The sequence below is a fragment of the Lagenorhynchus albirostris genome, chromosome 11 (genome assembly GCF_949774975.1).
Source record: "Lagenorhynchus albirostris chromosome 11, mLagAlb1.1, whole genome shotgun sequence".
NCBI lineage: Eukaryota > Metazoa > Chordata > Mammalia > Artiodactyla > Delphinidae > Lagenorhynchus > Lagenorhynchus albirostris.
The window spans coordinates 48,573,813-48,593,862 of record NC_083105.1 but is presented as its reverse complement, the minus strand read 5'-3'; the positions used below and the strand labels follow the sequence as shown (position 1 = coordinate 48,593,862).

The following is a 20,050-nucleotide window of genomic DNA, read 5'->3' as shown; positions in this document are numbered from 1 at the left end:
GTGTCCACCACTCCAGTCTACTCACAGGTACTCAGGCTCGTTCTGCTCTCCCTGTGTTAAGAGCAGATTCGATGCCCTTAACTCTAATTATATGCTGTCAGACAAAACATTTTAATAGGAAACATAGTCTCCTAGGTATGACCCAGGAGGGATCTGCTAGAAGGAATCTCCTCCTATGAATGCTGAAGGGCTTGGGGATTATAGAGCACCTCGTGGGTGTTTGGGGGTATGCCGCCATTTCCCAAAATGCAGCCATCTCTGGCTCTGGTAAGGTCCAGAGTGGGACCTGTAATCAGAGGGAAGCTTTCACCCTGAGCCCACGGTGATCCCACCAAACACGGTTTCCTCCCTGTGCACAAGGACAACAGCTTCTCCCTCCTTAACTGCCTTTTCAGAATACCAGTCTTTACTCAAACACACTAAGACCACGCTTTTTCCTTTGGTATCTGAAAAACGTTTGTGAAGAGGCACCAGCACGTGGATGTTGGTTTTCTGCTCAGTGATGATGTTTAAATTCCTATTGTGCTTCAGCAGCCTTTTGACTCTTCTGGGCAAACGGAAGAATTTGGGAAACAATCCAACAAATAAAAACATTGAATCCAATCACCCCAGAGTACTGTGGAACACAGATAAAGTTTTATCCTTAAGGACCTAAAGTTGGCAAATGAACATTTCACAGCCCCTCTAATACCTGGCGTCCCTCAGTAATGGAACACGTAAGAATGCTTTGTAACCAAGATGGAGACTCCCAGCTCTGTGGAAGTACAGCACAAACTCAGCTGTGAGGGCGCCTGATCCTGGAAACCACCGAGGGCCCTGAAAGTGGGGCAATGAGAGGCCGTGGGTGCACCACTTCCTCTCAGGTCCAGGGGAGAGCCAGGGGGTAGATTCCTGATCCCCAAGATGCCAGCTCTTCCAAATGTTTCTCAACAAAGAAGGCTGCCCCATTACTGATGGCCTAGGAGCCTGCACTGGGAAGCCCTAAATCAACAGCACGAAAAGAAGACAGAGTCCCCCAGTCTCCCCACCGCCAATCCCCTCCACTCACCACACGTTTCCCTGCCTGTGGATTTGTGTAATAATGAGGTCCCCAGTAGGATAAGACATGGAGCTGCGGAGCGTTGCTGGGGAAGGCAGAATGGAGAAGGGGCAGAGAACAAAGAGGTAATTTTGGACTATGAGATAAACCAGGAGACGATAGTCCCAGGTGAACAGACTAATGACCATGTGATTGAAAAGAACTGGATGGTGGGAAAGCAAAGTAGAGAGGAGCTTCCAAGGATGAAATCCACAAAGGCCTTCGGGAAGCCCCGCCTACTCATATCACAAAACACCAAGTCCTGGTGTTGTCTGTGTGCAGCAGAGGCACAATGGGTGCTTTGTGGAAGCAAACTGGCCATCACACAAATTGCTGTCTGAAACTGCCCGTGCCTACAATGCCGAGGCAGGATCCGTTTAATGCAAAACAATGGTCAGGCAATATGACTCATTCAGCTGAAGGGCTAGCTGTGTGGGTAAGGGTTTTAGATAGTAAGGGAAGTTTCCTGTGGTGAACGCTGAGCGGCCATTCAGACTTCTATTTGGCCTCTACCAACTTTCTTAATTGTATGGTGCCCGGAAGGAACATAATCAGCTTCGGCATCACTTCAACCTGGTTCATTGTAGTCTGTGTAGCTTGGGTTATCTGTCAAAGGTGTTTCTAGTAAACCATTCCAAGCAGTTAGTTTACATGTGTGTCCTGTTTGATCTGATCTGGTAGTTACCCATTGCACTCAATGAAATTCTAGCATACTGTCCTAAAAAGGACATCCAGGAGAAAGAAACACAGCTTATTTCATTAAAATCAAAATCTCTTAGGGGCTAAGTTCACACTGGGCATAATTAATAATCACCAAGCCCTTAAGTAGACAGTAATCATATACACGGCATCTATGTAAGTCTCAATAACATTATATTGTATCCCAGAAATCTGTCGTTTTCTATGCACAAATATTACATGATTTAATTCTGGTTATATGCCTTTAGATTAAACTCATGCAATGCACTTGGGAATGACAAAACATGTTCAGGCTGAAAACATTCTTTGAAAATACAGAAAATGTGCATATTAGTGACAACTTACTTACCTCCAAAATTTTATTACATTAAAGTCCTCTAGTCTATTCTGAATCATCTAATTTGCTGTTAGTACTATGTACAAAATTTTAAAAAGGAAATACACTGCTTTAAATTGATTTCTGGTTGTTCTCATTATATTTCAAAATAACAGTCAAATCAATCCACTTGGCTTCTTGCATTACTTAATGCTTTCCAGAAATTGTTTAATCCAGGAAAGAAGAATAGCCAGTTCACTGACGGCTTTGTAGATTCCTTTCTTTCCAATCTGCGGATAAAGTGGAAATATTAGAAGCAGAAATATTTCACATTTTAAAAAACAAAGCATTCAAAGACAAGAATTTGGAATACTTACCTCATAAAATTTTCTTTTCATCCTGGTAATGGATTTCATTTCTCTAGCTGATGAAGCACAGGAAATCTAAGAAATCAGAAGTAAATACAGAAAATATTGTTGAAAAAGGGCTAATAATACTCACTCTTCCATTCACTCAACCAACATTTTTTGAGCAGGTATAATGTGCTGGGCATGACATACACTGGCAAATATATAGTACCTTGTCTCTGTCCTCACAGAGCTTATAGTTTCATGGGGGAGAGAGACGATAAATAAGAAAACAAATGAAAAATTTAAATTTCCAAATTACAATTAAAGCTGTGTTTGTAATGCATAAAATCTCCGATAGGAATTTACAGCTGCTTTCAATTGGGTGGTCAGAGATGGTTCTTTCAAGGAATGACATTTAAATTAAGATCTGGAAAAGGAGAAGGAGCCAGCTATATGAGGAAGTGAAGAAAGAAAATAGGGGTTTGGGGAGGATGCAAAGGAGAGAATAACTCAGGTAACCTGAGTGAAAAGTGTGCAAATGTCCTGAGGCAGGAAAGACCTAGTGCTTTCCAGAAACTGAAAGAAAGAAAGCATGGCTGCAGCAAGAGAGATATGGGAAGCATAGGAGATGTGAGAATGACAAGAAAAAAAATTATTTTTTGAAAAATCACCCTGGCTGTTATATACGTTGCACAGTACAATATTCAGGTGTTGATTGCCAGGAGAAAGCAACAGGAAATTAATATTAGTTTCTAAATTAGGAGGAGGAGCAAACTAATGTCTTGAGAAGATGGCTTGTACCTCGGCAGGGGGGGAACTGCCAGTCGCCTTTGAGGAGGTGAATTTTCAAACCCCATCTGAGCACAAGAATTGCTTAGGAGTCAGGTAGGAGGAAATTCTTCATCATCCTTTTTACTCCACAAATTTCCATAAGGTTAAATAGAGAAAAGGGAAGGGAAGAAAAAGGTGAAAGTGTCTAATTTATCTACTTAGCTTTTACTCATAAAACCTTAGCGCTGGAATTGACCAAGGACATTATATGGTTCAATTGTTCTCAATTTACATAAAAGGAAACCAAGGCCCAAGGTGTCCCAGGATGTCCTGACCTCGTGATGAAATAGTGTCGGTGCATCAATAAAGATAATACGTAATCAAAACTCGAGAAATGGAAGCAGCTAAATGACAACACCTATTAAAACAAATAAAACACGGCCAACATCAACCCACAGGTCCCTTTAGACCAGAACACAGAGGAGAAGAGGGGACAGGGGAGGGGCAACATTCAGGTCTTTCTCTTATCAAGAGAAAATAACTGAAACGATTTGACAGTTATCTCCTGAATGCTGTTGCAGGGGCCTGAAGGTGGTGATGTTGTCATGACTCTGCCCAAGTGGAGACTCTACCTTCAGGTCAGACCCCGCGTAGGAAGAGATTCTTCCTGTGAAACGGGCTTTCATGATGAGGCACAGAAGAGCTGCAGACACAGAATACTCGGGTGAAGGTTTAGTCTGCAGGACTCGCAAGTGCTGGACCTCCCTGTGATAAGAGCCGTGGATTTTTTTTTAACATCTTTATTGGAGTATAATTGCTTTACAATTGTGTGTTAGTTTCTGCTGTATAACGAAGTGAATTAGTTATATGTATACATGTATCCCCAGATCCCCTCCCTCTTGTGCCTCCCTCCCACCCTCCCTATCCCACCCCTCCAGGTGGTCACAAAGCACCGAGCTGATCTCCCTGTGCTATGCGGCTGCTTCCCACTAGCCATCCATTTCACATGTAGTAGTATATATATGTCCACGCCACTCTCTCATTTCGTCCCAGCTTCCCCTACCCCGTCCCCGGGTCCTCAAGTCCATTCTCTACATCTGCATCTTTATTCCTGTCCTTCCCCTAGGTTCTTCAGAACCATTTTTTTTTTAGATTCCATATATACGCGTTAGCATACGGTATTTGTTTTTCTCTTTCTGACTTTCTTAGCTCTGTACAACAGACTCTAGGTCCATCCGCCTCACTACAAATCACTCAGTTTCGTTCCTTTTTATGAAGAGTCGGGAATTAAGAGGACACTTCCTCCCACACCAGATCCTGTGAGGCAAAAACAATGCAGGCAGCCAGTGTCAGAGCATACTTTCAGAAGGAATTCATTCCTTCATTAAACAAGCATTCATGAAGTGTCTACTAAGTGTCCGATCATGTGCTAGGCACTCAAGACATAACAACGAGCAAAACAGAGTTAGTGAATAGAATAGTGGTGGACAGGAAAATCAACAAAATACAAGATCCATATTAGAAGATAAAAAATCCAGCAGTTCCAGGAGCTTTCCTTTTTATCCCAATTCCCCTTCATGTGACGACAGAACTACTAAGAAGATTGTTAGATAAAAATAATAGCAGTCAACATGTATTTTGTTAGTATTATGTATCAGGCACTGATCTGAAGGCTTTAGTGATATTAACTCATTCAGTCCTCACAACAACCCTATGAGGTAAGTACTATTTTTATCCTCATTTTATAGATTAGGAAAGCGAAGCATAGAAGTTAAAATTCTGCCTATTTTCACATAGTAAGTGGCAGAGCTGAGATCTGAAGTATTCTGACTCCAGAGTCCAGGGGAAATGTTGGAAATGCCTCTAAAAGACTAAGCTGATTGGCAGAGAGAGAGAGAGAGAGAGAGAGAGATTTCAACCTGAAAATGGACAATGTGATAATAAACAAAAGAAGAAATCCTCTGTGCGTTTGTGTGTGCGCGTGTGTTTCCCTTTGTTCATTTGTTTTTCAGATTGGAACTGCAAAAGCAAATTCTAGAAATACCAAGTCTAGTTCCAACCAAGTAGAGTAGCTATGGAAAAAATTTAGAGAATTCTGCCCATTATATTTTAAATGGAGAGTCTGATCAGATGCTAAATCCTTCTAGTCAGAAATTATCTAATATAAAAGTAATTGGCATGGACATATATACACTACCAAACGTAAGGTAGATAGCTAGTGGGAAGCAGCCGCATAGCACAGGGAGATCAGCTCGGTGCTTTGTGACCGCCTGGAGGGGTGGGATAGGGAGGGTGGGAGGGAGGGAGACACAAGAGGGAAGAGATATGGGAACATATGTATATGTATAGCTGATTCACTTTGTTATAAAGCAGAAACTAACACACCATTGTAAAGCAATTATACTCCAACAAAGATGTAAAAAAAAAAAAATCTGTATGGAGGAAAAAGGTTTATTTTAATAAACTGTCAAATACTAAAAAAGGAATTGGCCCAAATCTTGCAACTGGGAAAACAAAGATGACTTCACAAAGAGAATCAATATCTGCTGATTCCAATACACTCGATCAAAGTTCTTAGATGCGAAGATCAATCACAAAGCACCAAATCAGCAAGTCACAGGGCACAGCATCAGATACACTTGTGTTGGGGTTTAAAGATTTCACACGGAAAATGGGATACCAAAGAAGTCACCCAAATTCTGGACGTTACAGAAGCTGAATATCATTAAGGCATTCCTGCTGACTAGGCCCTCTGCCCAGAGAACTTGGGTCTGCAGCGTCTCCCATAGCATGGTGGGAAGTACAAGAAAGGCTTCTGACTTCATCTAAGGTACAAGCTACCCCAAGAAGAGCAAGGAGAGTAGAAAAGGAGAAAAACAAGGTCGGGCAAAAAAACAAACAAACAAACAAACAAAAATCAAAACAACAAAAAAAATCACTTAACAGTGCCAATGTTGCCACCAGAGTTCCATGGGTTTATGGGATGCTTTCTAGCACCTTGACTCCTAGTAAAGAGCTGATGCAAGAGGTTTTCATTTTCCTCACTTTTGTAAATATGTCTACAGACCTAGTAGGACAGCCTGATTTTACTGCTGTAATCTAGATTGCTTTGCTTGGAAGGGGGAATTTACGAAAGAATGATTTCCTTTACCTTATATTTCAGCGTATATAGTTCCATTTGCTGAAAGCAGAATGCACAACCAAAGGGCAGCAGTTTTTTTCTAAGAATGGCTGAATGATTTGACAAACTCAAAAAAAGCAGACACGATCTAGACTAGAGGCAATTTATTAGTAGGGCTGGAATAACCAGAGACAGGTTCAAAAAAAAAAAAAAAGTGTGAGATAGTCATGGAATAACAAACACAAAGCAACAGGCTAATCATTCATCATTAAGTCAATACATTTTTATTGCATGCTTACTATATGCTAGGCATGAAATACTGTCTCTGCCCACATAGCAGAGATTTATTTAATTTATAAAAGTAACTTTCATGGTGAAAATTGCCTTGGGGCACAAGAGATGGCTCATAATCTACTGACAGTGAAGCAAAATTACAATACTAAGTGATAAATACTGTGATTTAAAACAAACAAACAAACTGCTCTGGCGACAGAGCAGAGGCAACCCAACTGTGGGATGCCAGAAGCCTTCCAGAAGGAGAAAACAAGTGAGCTGCATCTTGAAGGGTGACTAAGATGGAGTGGGAGAAGCAGAAAGAAGGGACAAGTAGGCAGAGGAGGCACGATGTTCCAAGGCTGGAGAGAGCAGGGATGATTTACACACCCTTTGGGTCTCAGCTGAAATCCTCAGGTTCAATTATCTATGATATGGTCCCCAACCTCATATGTCAATTATACCCCAACCCCAACCTTATATGTCAGTTATACCTCAATTTAAAAAAAGAATGAATCCATGCAATTTTTCACATGAAATGGTAGAGCTATGCCCCATAATTTTGACAGAAAAGTTATATATCATTAACCAAGGAAGGAATTTGTCAGAAAAGAGATTCTATAATATTATAATTAGAAAATATACTTACCAAGATTAAAACCAATGATTCATAAATGATCTCTTTATCTTTCAGTTAAAGTAATACTGTAAATAAAACTCTAACATTAGGCACTAAAAATATACTTGATTGTTTAAGAGAACCACTCCGTTGAAAATTGTTGAGAAAATGTAATTGGAAGAAAATTAGTGTTCTGTGTATGGAAAGCAATAAGAAAAGACAGTAACAATTTTACAGAACTACTACTTGTTAGGTGCTTTGATATATTACCTTACTTAATTCTTCTAACAACAACAAGATGAGATTATTGGTATTGTTGAAAACAGGTTTAGGACTTTGCACTTAATGAAAGAATAAAACAGAGTTTGTCTCACTTCCTACTCTGTTTATCAGTTCAATCAATTGCAATTTTTAAAATATTTGAAATTATAAGGCTAAGTAATTGGCAGTGCTTCACAGCTTGATAAGCTTGTTGCAACTGAGGATACAAATTACTTATCAAACATCCTACAGGAATTGGAGACACAAATATTCTATTTGCCAAGACTTACCAGACTTTAAAATTAATTACATACAATTAATGTAAAGAAATGGAGCTCTTTAATTACCAATTACTATTCAGGCTCTTAAAATGTTAATTAAAGTAAATGATGAAATCTTGAAAGCTAATGTAATTTTTTTCAGTTTCAACTTTGATCACTAGCAATTAGGCCAATTATTTTATGAATTCAACTAAGCAACTATTAAGTTCCCTTTCAAGTCTGAGAGTCTTGAGTTCTATAAGAATCTTTAAAATGTCTTCTAACATATACCAACTTTCCAAATACCATTAGGGCAAATACCGTGGTTAACAAAGATTAAAAATAAATATATTTATGTTATCCATAACTTTTTTCTTTAAACAGTTATACATCTGAATTACCCAAATCAGACTAATATTTTTTTTAATTTTTCTTTTATATTGGAGTATAGTTGATTAACAATGTTGTGTTAGTTTCAGGTGTACAACAAAGTGATTCACTTATACATGTATCTATTCTTTTTCAAATTCTTTTCCCAGTTAGGTTGTTACAGAATACTGAGCAGAGTTCCCTGTGCTATACAGGTTATCCATTTTCTTCTTCTTTTTTTTTTTTTTCAGCATTTAAGCACAGATCTGTGTGACTTTATATGTTTATTTTTTTGGCTGCACCCTGCCTGTGGCATGTGGGATCTTAGTTCCCCGATCAGGGATCGAACCTGTGCACCCTGCATTAGGAGTGTGGAAATATGTAATATTTTATTAGGTGCTGCAAAATTCTTAGAATGTTCTCAGAAACAATAAGATGACATTCAAATACAGTGGTACTGGGATTCCAGACCTTGGGGTCTATCACGAAAATCACTGTAGTTTTGTGTCTTAAGAGTAGCTCGAAAAGATGCCAGTCTTAGTGGACTTTTAAAGAAATCCCAAAGGCAGGTAGCTTATAGAATCAGAAAGACTTCTCAAAAATAAAAAATAATTTAAATCCATGAGTTAATAATGAAACTAAGAGAAAATAACAACTCATTGATCACCCTGGAAGAATGTTAGAAAATCAATTCCTTATATTCAAAAGTGGGAAATAAAGAAAAAGAATTACATGTTTATTCTGCCTGTCTTATATGATAAGTTCCTCAGGACAGCCAAATAGTAAGGGGTAAGTTCTCTTTACAGAATTATCCCCACTTATAAATAAAGTAGGCGTAATAGAATCTTAAAAGCATCATTTTTCAGTTTTATGAATTAATAGATCAAAACAATAATTATCAATGACTGCTAACATAGAAATAGAGGCCATATAGTGCATTCTAGAAGCTAAAAGAAAGATTGATCATGTTATGTAAGAAAAGGGAAAATATTAAAAAGACCAAATTCAGACTTCTAGAGATAAAAACTACAATGGCTAAGTTGAAAAATATACTGAATGGGACTAAAGCAGATTAGATACTACAGAATAAAAGGTTTATAAACTTGATGATGTAGCAATAGAAGCTATCCACAATGAAACACAGAAAAACACGGAAAACAACACAGAATCAGAGAGCTGTGGGACAACTGCCAATGGCCTAATGTATATGAAAATTAGAATTTCAAGAATAGAAGAGATAGAAGGAGGTACAGAAAAAATTTTTTTTCTGAAAGAATAATGGCCCAAAACTTCCAAATTTGATGAAAACTATAAACTCACAGACAGAAGAATTTCAATTGACTCCAAGCACAAAAAGCATGAAGAAAACAAACCAATGCACATTATCATTAAATTGCTTTAAACAAGTAATAAAGAGAAAATCTTTAAAAAGAAAGAAAGCCAGAAAAAAAAAAGATATGACATAAGAACAAAGATAAGAATGGGAGAAGATTTCTTGTCAGAAACAAGCCTGGAGACAATGGAGCAACACCATTAAAGTATTGGGAAAAAAACCTATCAACCCCAAATTCTATATTCAGAAAAAATATATTTAAAAAAGAAAGAGGAAATAAAGGCTTTTTTCTGCCATAAAAAAACTGAATGTATTCATCACCAGTAGAACTGTATTACAAGATCTGTTAAAGGACAAATGCTGGAGAGGATGTGGAGAAAAGGGAACCCTCCTACACTGCTGGTGGGAATGTAAATTGGTGCAGCCACTACAGAGAACAGTATGGAGGTTCCTCAAAAAACTAAAAATAGAGTTACCATACGATCCAGCAATCCCACTCCTGGGCATGTATCTGGAGAAAACTCTAATTTGAAAAGCTACATGCACCCCTATGTTCATAGCAGCACTATTCACAATAACCAAGACATAGAAACAATCCATTTTTTTTTAATGGGCAAAATATTTGAACAGACGCTTCACCAAAGACAATATATAGATGGTAAATAGGTAAATCAAGAGATGGTCAACCTCATTAATGATTGGGGAAGTGCAAATTGAAAACACAATGTAATACCACTACACTCCAGCTAGACTGGCTAACATTTTTAAACACTGACCATATGAAGTGATAGCAAGGATACTGAGCAATTTTAACTCCCACACACTACCGGTAGAAATGTAAAATGATTCAACCACTTTGGAAAACAGTTTTGCTGTTTCTTACATAGTTAAACCTACACCTAACCTATGATCCAGCCATTCCACTCCTAGGTGTTCACCCAAGAGAAATGAAAATATCTCTCCAAACAAAGACTTATATATAAATATTAATAGCAGCTTTATTTGTGATAGTGAAAAACTGGGAAAAAAAAACTAAATAGACATCAATAGATGAATAGATAAATTGTGGTATATCATTACAATGGAATACTACTGGGCAGTGAAAAGGGAGAAGTAATTGATACACTCAATAATGAATCTCAAATAATGAATGAATCTCAAAATAATTATGCTGGGTGGAGGAAGTCAGACATTAAAGAGTATAACACATACATAGATCTGCCTCAATTTACAATTGGGTTAAGTCCCGATAAACTTATTGTTAGTTGAAAAAATTGTAAGTCAAAAATGCATTTAATACTCCTAACCTTCCAAACATCATAGCTTAGCTTAGCCTACCTTAAAAGTGCTCAGATGGGCTTCCCTGGTGGCGCAGTGGTTGAGAGTCCGCCTGCCGATGCAGGGGACACGGGTTGGTGCCCCGGTCCGGGAGGATCCCACATGCCGCGGAGCGGCTGGGCCCGTAAGCCATGGCCACTGAGCCTGCACGTCCAGAGCCTGTGCTCCGCAATGGGAGAGGCCACAGCAGTGAGAGGCCTGCATACGGCAAAAAAAAAAAAAAAAGTATCACCAAAAATAAAACATCCACATAGAATCAGAGTATTTTAAAAATACTATATACAATTTATAAAGAGGCTGTAGTAATCCTTACTCCTTAATATTTTCTTCAATTATTAAGATACAAAATAAATAATTGTTGGATTCTCTAAGTTATAGAAAGCAATTTGTATCATAGATTTTGCTGTTTTTTGCTATTTACAAGTTTTTTTGGGGGGGCGGTTTTCAGAAGAGCAAACACCAATGCTTATGGCGGGCATAAATTCAAATCCCAAGTAAGTGAACACATTAAACAAATTACTATATGCCAAAATTCTGTATGTAAGTTAACTGTCTAGAGCTCTGGAAGCAACATCATAAATGCAACACAGGTTTTTTAATCAACCCCTCAGAATCCTATTTATCCTAAAGCCTCACATAACCAAAGCATTATTCTAGAATTCTGGGTCTTGGAAACAGGGCCTGGGCCATTTCCTCCTGTTTCCAGATCATGGAAGAAGCCTTGGACCAGTTTTGAAACGTGTCGAGGTTCTGCAGAAATAGAACCTGCAGAACTCGGGGCCCCTCTCAAAGTCCCTCCTTCTTGAAAACTTACCTGCTCCATCCAGACTCTAGTATTTCTGCTCTGAAACCCCAGGGCTTTGTTAGCACTAATATTATGGTGCTTTTCCTTTCTTCCTCTTATAATTGTTTGTGAAGTTACCTTGCCATCCCCTTCCTTCTGCCTAAAACCCTCCTACCAACACACACACACACACACACACACACAGTGCAGAACTCCTAGAGGGTAAAGTCTGTGTTACTCATTTTTCCCACAATACCCCAAATAGCAAGGGCAACAGGGGAAATACAAAAAGTGTTAATTATTTTCTATGTATTGGCTGTTTCTATATTGACTATATTTAGTGTCCCTTTTTTTTTTTTTTTTTTTGCGGTACACGGGCCTCTCACTGTTGTGGCTTCTCCCGTTGCAGAGCACAGGCTCCGGACGCGCAGGCTCAGCGGCTATGGCTCACGGGCCCAGCCACTCCGCGGCATGTGGGATCTTCCCAGACCGGGGCACGAACCCATGTCCCCTGAATCGGCAGGTGGACTTTCAACCACTGCGCCACCAGGGAAACCCTAGTGTCCCTTTTTGACTAAGAAAATATCACATCTCAGAACAGTCCAACCAGAGCAGCAGAGAGAGGGAAGATGAGCAACATTCTCATGAATATTTTCTTCATCATTAATCGTTTTAAAATATTTTCCTCATTAGTGTTTTCTTATTAAAATGTTCTTTTTCAAAAACTCTTCATGGACACATCTTTCAAATTATTTCATAAGTTATTTTTTCCTGACATATTGTTTATGGAAACATGCTTCATGAATATAAATATATTCAATGACTATATTCATTTTTTTAAAGAACAGTTAATTAGATATAAAGTTGTTAACTAGGCAACTAAAAGGGTAAAGAGAGACATCATAGAGGCAGTAAATGCAGGAAGCAATTACCATCTCCAGGATGGAGGGAACAAAGGAAAGAGGTTGAAAAAAAAAATGGAAATGACAGCCACTGCTGAGAGCGACCTGTTTGCCTTTTGCGGTGCAGTCATTCTTGACTCAGAATCAGCACATCTAGGGGGGTGTCTGCATCCAGTAAAAAATGAGATGACCCAGATTGGGTTATAGATGCTATTTCTGGCTTTATTTTTATTTTTCAACTCCAAATTCTATAGACCAAGACATGGATTTAGTCTCGGAATCCATTCCTAGAAAGTCCACCCAAGTTTCAGATGGTTAGAGAAACAGTATGAGAGAGGAGAGCTTTAAAGCAACCAGTAGAACCATTGGGAAGGGGGAGAAAAGTTTTCTGTAACTTGCAAAGCTTTGATTCATTGCCATATTCAAGAATTAATTATAGCCTGAGGTCCCTGGAATGAAGAGAGAAAAGAGAAACAATATGACAGTTACACATCTGGTGGAAGGCACAGCTGCTTCTGCTTAGGAAAGCTGCCTGGATCCCTGTCTCCCCAAATTAAAGCAAATGGTCAAAAAAGAAGAAAAGAAAATATCACATGTAAATTAATGTCACCTACTTCACATTTTATAACTTCTCCCTCCTAAACTCCGCCCCAACCACTAATTTAGAATTCCACACAGAGCAAATGCTCGGTTAATTTATATTAAACAGATACAAGCTTCTGTGGCCAAAAATATAAACTTATAATTGGCAGAAAGATTAAACTCAAGGCCTATTATTAAAATTAAACCTATTTCCCTAAAGCAATGTCTGTGGAGACTTTCTAAAGCTCAGGCTAATCCTAGAGTTCTTTTTTTACAGTTTCACAGAGGTGGTTCGTTTACTCCAGCACATAAATGCCTTAGCTTGTGAGACAAAGTAACTGAAGCTAACAAGGGTTGTCTTGGAGTGGGAGAATGTAGGAAGGAAAGCCCAGTTAGGTGGCGCTCCGGGTGGTTGTGCTCATATTTGGCCGCAAGGGGGAGCCAGCCGCTTTGGAAAGCCTCCACGACCAGCCTGAGAGGTACCGCCTGCTCCCATCGTGCTGTGGTCCAAGGCATTGAAAAAAGCATCTCTTGACAGATTAAGGTCCCTTCAGGAAATAACTTCTCCCAAAACAAATCAAGGAAAACCAGAGTTCCTAGATAGCTCTATGTTTTCTAAGTTTTTCATCTAGAACATTGCTTGGTTTAGGTTATAACTATTATGTGTTTTCTAGCTATTTGAACTGAAGAACCAAATCAATGGTCAAAACAGACATGGCTTTTGTTGGTTCCAGGTGTCCAGATATATTGTACTGTATCAGGCAAGGATTTCTAGTGCCTTGTCATCATTACCAAAGTTCATTTAGAATAATATTACATTAAATTGTATGGCTAGTGCAAGAGACAGCACCTGCACAGAGGAACGAAGGACACTAGCAAAAAGAAAAACAGAAGGTGCTTTAAAAAGTGGGGGGGTGGGGTCTCTGAAGACAATCCTCGTCTCCAGATACTGAAACAAAACCAGCTCACTGTTCCTTAGGAAGACTCCATTTTGGCCTACAGTGACTGCCATAGGTCTCATTATTTACCCCAATATCAAGTCCTTCAATGGATTATTCTCCTCTTCAAGTCTTTTCATGGTGAAAACTCTTACTGGGGATGATAATGACCTAATCAGCTGGTGGTAAAATGAAATATAAAATTACATAATCGTTCAACTTAAATAAAGAGACTATACTGATTCGGGTACCGGGAGCCTGCTGAGCTCCCAGGACAGTCCCCTGCCCTACAAAGCCCCCTCCAGGCTGCACTAGTCCTGGGGGCATAGGAGGGAGGCCAGGGAGATCCGGAGAGGCGGGCGGGAGGGGCCCTCCCAGACCAGAGGAGCAGGAGAGGAGAGGAAGGTGTTTGCCCACCCACTCGAGCCCAGGAAGCCTGATGGGCTCCCAGGTGAGGTCCCCTGCCCTCTGAGACCAGAGCTGGGGGGCACGCCTGGGCCCCTTCTGTTCCTTGAGCCTAAGCCCCACCCTGCACATCCCCCAGGTCCTTTTCCAGCCCTGTGGGTCCTGAGCATTGGCCCCGCCCACCACCCAAACCTCACCCTTGCTTAGGCCCCGCCCTCCACAGCCAAGGCCTTCCCCCCCCCCTTTTTTTCTTTTCCCTCCTACTCTTTTTTACTATTGTGGTACTGATGTACCTTCCAGTTGTTGATTCATCTATATTTTTATTTTTATACTCTTTCTAACATATAACATTAGTTTTCTAGTCTAATTTTATTTTTTACTTTGTTATTGTTCTTTTTCTTTTTTTTCACACCCCACGCAGCTTGTGGGATCTTGGTTCATGAGCCAGGGTCGGGCCCAAGCTTCTGTGGTGGGAGCTCCAAGTCCGAACCACTGGACTAAGAGAGAACCTCAGGCCACAGTAGAAATGCTACTGTGGAGTAGCAATACTCATATCAGATAAAATAGACTTTAAAATAAAGACTGTTACAAGAGATAAGGAGGGACACTACATAATGATCAAAGGATCGACCCAAGAAGAAGATATAACAATTATAAATGCTTATGCACCCAACACAGGAGCACCTCAATACATAAGGCAATTGTTAACAACCATGAAAGGAGAAATCAACAGTAACACATTAATAATAGGGGACTTTAACACCCCACTTACACCAATGGAAAGATCATTCAAACAGAAGATAAATAAGGAAACACAAACTTTAAATGACACAACAGACCAGATAGATCTAATTGATATTTATAGAACATTCCAACCAAAAGTGCAGATAGCCATGGCAATCAGAGAAGAAAAAGAAATAAAAGGAATACAAATTGGAAAAGAAGAAGTAAAACTGTCACTGTTTGCTGATGACATGATACTATACATAGAAAATCCTAAAGATGCCACCAGAAAACTACTAGAACTAGTCAATGAATTTGGTAAGGTTGCAGGATACAAAATTAATGCACAGAAATCTCTGGCATTCCTACACACTAACAATGAAAAATCAGAAAGAGAAATTAAGGAAACACTCCCATTTACCACTGCATCAAAAAGAATAAAATACCTAGGAGTAAACCTGGCTAAGGAGGCAAAAGACTTGTACTCAGAAAACTATAAAACACTGCTGAAAGAAATCAAAGATGACATAAACAGATGGAGAAATATACCATGTTCTTGGATTGGAAGAATCAATATTGTGAAAATGACTATACTACCCAAAGCAATCTACAGATTCAATGCAATCTCTATCAAACTACCAATGGCATTCTTCACAGAATTAGAAGAAAAAATTTTACAATTTGTATGGAAACACAAAAGACCCCAAATAGCCAAAGCAATCTTGAGAAAGAAAAATGGAGTTGGAGGAATCAGGCTCCCCGACTTCAAACTATACCACAAAGCTGCAGTAATCAAGACAGTATGGTACTGGCACAAAAACAGAAATACAGATCAATGGTACAGGATAGAATGTCCAGGGACAAACCTATGCATATATGGTCACCTTATCTTTGATAAAGGAGGCAAGAGTATACAATGGAGAAAAGACAGCCTCTTCAAAAAGTGGTGCTGGGAAAACTGGACAGCTACACGTAAAAGAATGAAATTAGAACACTACCTAACACCATACACAAAAATAAACTCCAAATGGATTTAAAACTTAAATGTAAGACCAGACACTATAAAACTCTAAACATAGGAAAACATAAGAAGAACACTCTTTGACATAAACCACAGTAAGATCTTTTTTGACCCACCTCCTACAGTAACAGAAATAAAAACAAAAATAAACAAATGGGATTGAATTAAACTTAAAAGCTTTTGCACAGCAAAGGAAACCCTAAACAAGACAAAAAGACAGTCCTCAGAATAGGAGAAAAGATTTGCCAATGAAACAACAGACAAAGGATTAATCTCCAAAATATACAAACAGCTCATGGAGCTCAATATCAAAAAAACAAACAATCCAGTTTAAAAATGGGTGGAAGATCTAAACAGACATTTCACCAAGGAAGACATACAGATGGCCAAGAGGCACATGAAAAGATGCTCAGCATCACTAATTATTAGAGAAATGCAAATCAAAACTGCAATGAGGTATCACCTCACGCCGGTCAGAATGGCCATTATCAAAAAATTTAGAAACAATAAGTGCTGGAAAGGGTGTGGTGAAAAGGGAACCCTCCTGCACTGTTGGTGGGAATGTAAATTGATACAGCCACTACGGAGAACAGTATGGAGGTTCCTTAAAAAACTGAAAATAGAACTACAAAATGACCCAGCAATCTCACTACTGGACATATACTCTGAGAAAACCATAATTCAAAAAGAGTCATGGGGGGCTTTCCTGGTGGCGCAGTGGTTGAGAGTCCGCCTGCCGATGCAGGGGACATGGGTTCGTGCCCCGGTCCGGGAAGATCCCACATGCCACGGAGCAGCTGGGCCCAGAGCCATGGCCACTGAGCCTGCGCATCTGGAGCCTGTGCTCTGCAACGGGAGAGGCCACAACAGTGAGAGGCCTGCGTAGCAAAAAAAAAAACAACAACAAACAAACAAAAAACAAAAAAAAAGAGTCATGTACCACAATGTTCATTGCAGAATTATTTACAATAGCCAGGACATGGAACCAATCTAAATGTCCACTGACAGATGAATGGTTAAAGAAGATGTGGCAAATATATACAATGGAATATTACTCAGCCATAAAAAGAAACAAAATTGAGTTATTTGTAGTGAGGTGGATGGACCTAGAGTCTGTCATACAGAGTGAAGTAAGTCAGAAAGAGAAAAACAAATACCGTATGCTAACGCATATATATGGAATCTAAAAAGAAAAAAAATGGTACTGATGAACATAGTTGCAGGGCAGGAATAAAGAGGTAGACATAGAGAATGGACTTGAGGACATGGGGTGGGAGGGCGAAGCTGGGGCGAAGTGAGAGTAGCATCAACATATATACACTACCAAATGCCAAATGTAAAATAGCTGGCTGGTGGGAAGCAGCCGCATAGCACAGGGAGATCAGCTCGGTGTTTTGTGATGACCTAGAGGGGTGGGATAGGGAGGATGGGAGGGAGACGCAAGAAGAAGGGGATATGGGGACGTGTGTATGCATATGGCTGATTCGCTTTGTTGTGCAATAGAAACTAACACAGTACTGTGAAGCAATTATACTCCGATAGAGCTCTATTAAAAAAAAGAGAGACTATACTATTCACTGTCTTAATAAGATGACCTTATAAGTTAAGTATAGAATACACCAAAGATAATGGTGACCTTTCCATTATTTCAGGCAAGGGAACTGGCCCAGAGCATTCTCTCCGTGTTCTGCCAAGAGGTACCAGTTTGTAATTTTTATGCTTGTTGTTTTTTAATGGAATAGGAGAGTTCATGGAAAACTATGCGACCCAAGTCCCAAACAAGGACGTAACTTAAACACAGACTAAGCAAAGAGAACATAAATTTGTTGAATTTTTTTACCTAACTGAGCAGCTCACCCTCACAGAAATACCTCTGCACTATAGACTGGAATTTGGGTTACTGAGTACTTTCATGGACCACAAGAAAATGACGCCCTAACTCTTAAACACTAAAACTCCACTCGCAACTGCCCAGAGTTCAAGTTCCTGTAGCCCTGATGCCCAAGGGTAGAAAGCTCGTTTCCTTCTGGCAACCCCAGGACTGTGATAGTCATCAGCAGCCCACAGCCCAGTTTGTACCACCTTCAAGTACAACCACAGGAGGCTTGAGAAAGCATACTTGGAGCCCAAACAATGTCACAGAAAAGATTCAACACTTCCCACAAGCCAGCCAACTAATACTGCACAGACCCTGGCCTGGTTGTTTTGCTTTGTTTTGTTTTTCTGTACCAATCTTTAATATTGTGGATGCTTTTACAGAAAAGTGTGTTCACTTTTACCTTCTTAATTAATTCCCCATTGCTTAGGGTGACAGCAACCACACTGCGCCATCAAATAATTTACGTACCAAAGAAGACACATTTCTTTTTTTCATTTTGTTTTGATTGAGACTTTGCCTTATACAGGGTACAACTCTAAAAACTTATATGAAAATAAGATTAAAAAATCAATCTAAAAGCTCTTATCAATATGGGAAAGAGAGGAGGTGACAGGAAGAGAGAAGAAAAGAAAGACAGAGGAAGGAAGGAAGGAAGGGAGGAGAAAGAAAGGAAGGAAGGAAGGAAGGAAGGAAGGAAGGAAGGAAGGAAGGAAGGAAGGAAGGAAGGGAAAGAGAGAAAAAAGAGAGAAAGAGAAAGAAAACATCCTAGAATAGCATTTGGCACATAGTTGGTGCTTAAGAAATATTTGTTAAATGAATGAATGAATTAGTTAGGAGTCACATAAAGAGAGAATGATTTGAAAAAACAGATATTCATTTGAGAAGCACCTCCTGTCACTTTAGCTCTCTTCAACATGTTTTCTGTGCCATTCCTTAAGAAATAATACATAGTGGCATTACAAGTTATACAGAGTTATTTGATACTGTTTCCCTGGTGATGGACTCTCCATTTGGACTACAAGCCAGCAATTAGAAAACCCCTTTACCCACTCTTTGAGTAAAGACAACTTCCTACATGCTGTTTTCTGGATAGATGTCTAGGATCAAATTCACCTTATTTGCTATGCATACTTGCAAGGTGGCTCAATTTCTGCCTAAGGCTGTGAAAGTCTTCCACAAAGTGTATTTCCTTGCAAACTTGTAATTGGAGTTTACCAAAAACATCTTCCATGAAAAAGGACAGTAGTTGTCCTTGGAGTCTGCAGTTTTTCTATAAATAAGATAGAATAAATTGCATAAGGTAAACTATGAGTAGCTTTCGTAAAATGACACTGAAGCATCCCCCGATTATTACTTCATGACCATCCGGAAAAAATAAAATGCAAGGAAATAAAAGCATCCAACAAGTAGAAACGTGAGAAAGAAAAAGACCCTCTGGCTTACCATAAATAGCTTTTTTGTTTTCTTTTTTAATAACTGTACTTTTTTTACGCGATCTTCCTACAATAAAACAAAGAGAAATAAGATTTATCCAGAATTTCAAACGTCCCTTTGGTCATCATTCTAAGCAGAGCCTAATACTTACTGGAATTGTTGCTTTGAGCCTTGCTGCCTTGACATAGAGCATATCAACAGCTTGGGACAGTGTTCTCCTTGGGTAGCAACTTGCGGCGAAGGAAGATTGCTTGTGCTTGGCAATGGCAAGAGACAGAGTGACAAACAGCAACCCAGACCTCAAAATGCAATGCATCCACATTTCCCTCCACCCCACTCTGGGCTCATGTCACTCACGGAAGCCAGACAGTTACTCGTGTTGGTTAGATGAGAGGATAACCTAGTTACTTTAGCCCTCAAGGTTGCCTCTCCAATGAGATGCTGTGAAAGATAACTTACAGTTTAGAGAGAGGAAGATCACTTCAGTTGTTCTATTTTCTTAGAGCTTGCTTCATAATCAAAAAACGCTGACCACATCATCTGTGATCTTAAGTAAGAGCACAAATTTACCAGTAAGGTTGGGGCCCTGTTTCC

General features: G+C 39.4%; 1 protein-coding gene across 1 annotated transcript; it reads right to left on the bottom strand.

The window, feature by feature from the left end:
• Window positions 1-2,296: 2,296 nt before the first annotated feature.
• On the bottom strand, window positions 2,297-19,778 carry IL26 (interleukin 26). Its single transcript, XM_060165458.1, has 5 exons — window positions 19,608-19,778; window positions 19,466-19,522; window positions 19,158-19,292; window positions 2,471-2,536; window positions 2,297-2,383 (listed from the first exon to the last, which is right to left on the bottom strand). Exons 1-5 carry the CDS (start codon window positions 19,776-19,778, stop codon window positions 2,297-2,299), a joined length of 516 nt encoding a protein of 171 aa, XP_060021441.1.
• Between the last annotated feature and the right edge of the window lie 272 nt (window positions 19,779-20,050).

Bases quoted from the DNA above. Each gene is read 5' to 3' on its own strand.
- IL26 (XM_060165458.1), bottom strand. From the start codon at position 19,778: ATGTGGATGCATTGCATTTTGAGGTCTGGGTTGCTGTTTGTCACTCTG. The intron at 19,523-19,607 runs GTAAGTATTAGG...GTTTTATTGTAG, and splicing joins GGCTCAAAGCAACAATTCCA to GAAGATCGCGTAAAAAAAGT. The intron at 2,384-2,470 runs GTAAGTATTCCA...CTTTATCCGCAG, and splicing joins TGAAAAGAAAATTTTATGAG to ATTGGAAAGAAAGGAATCTA.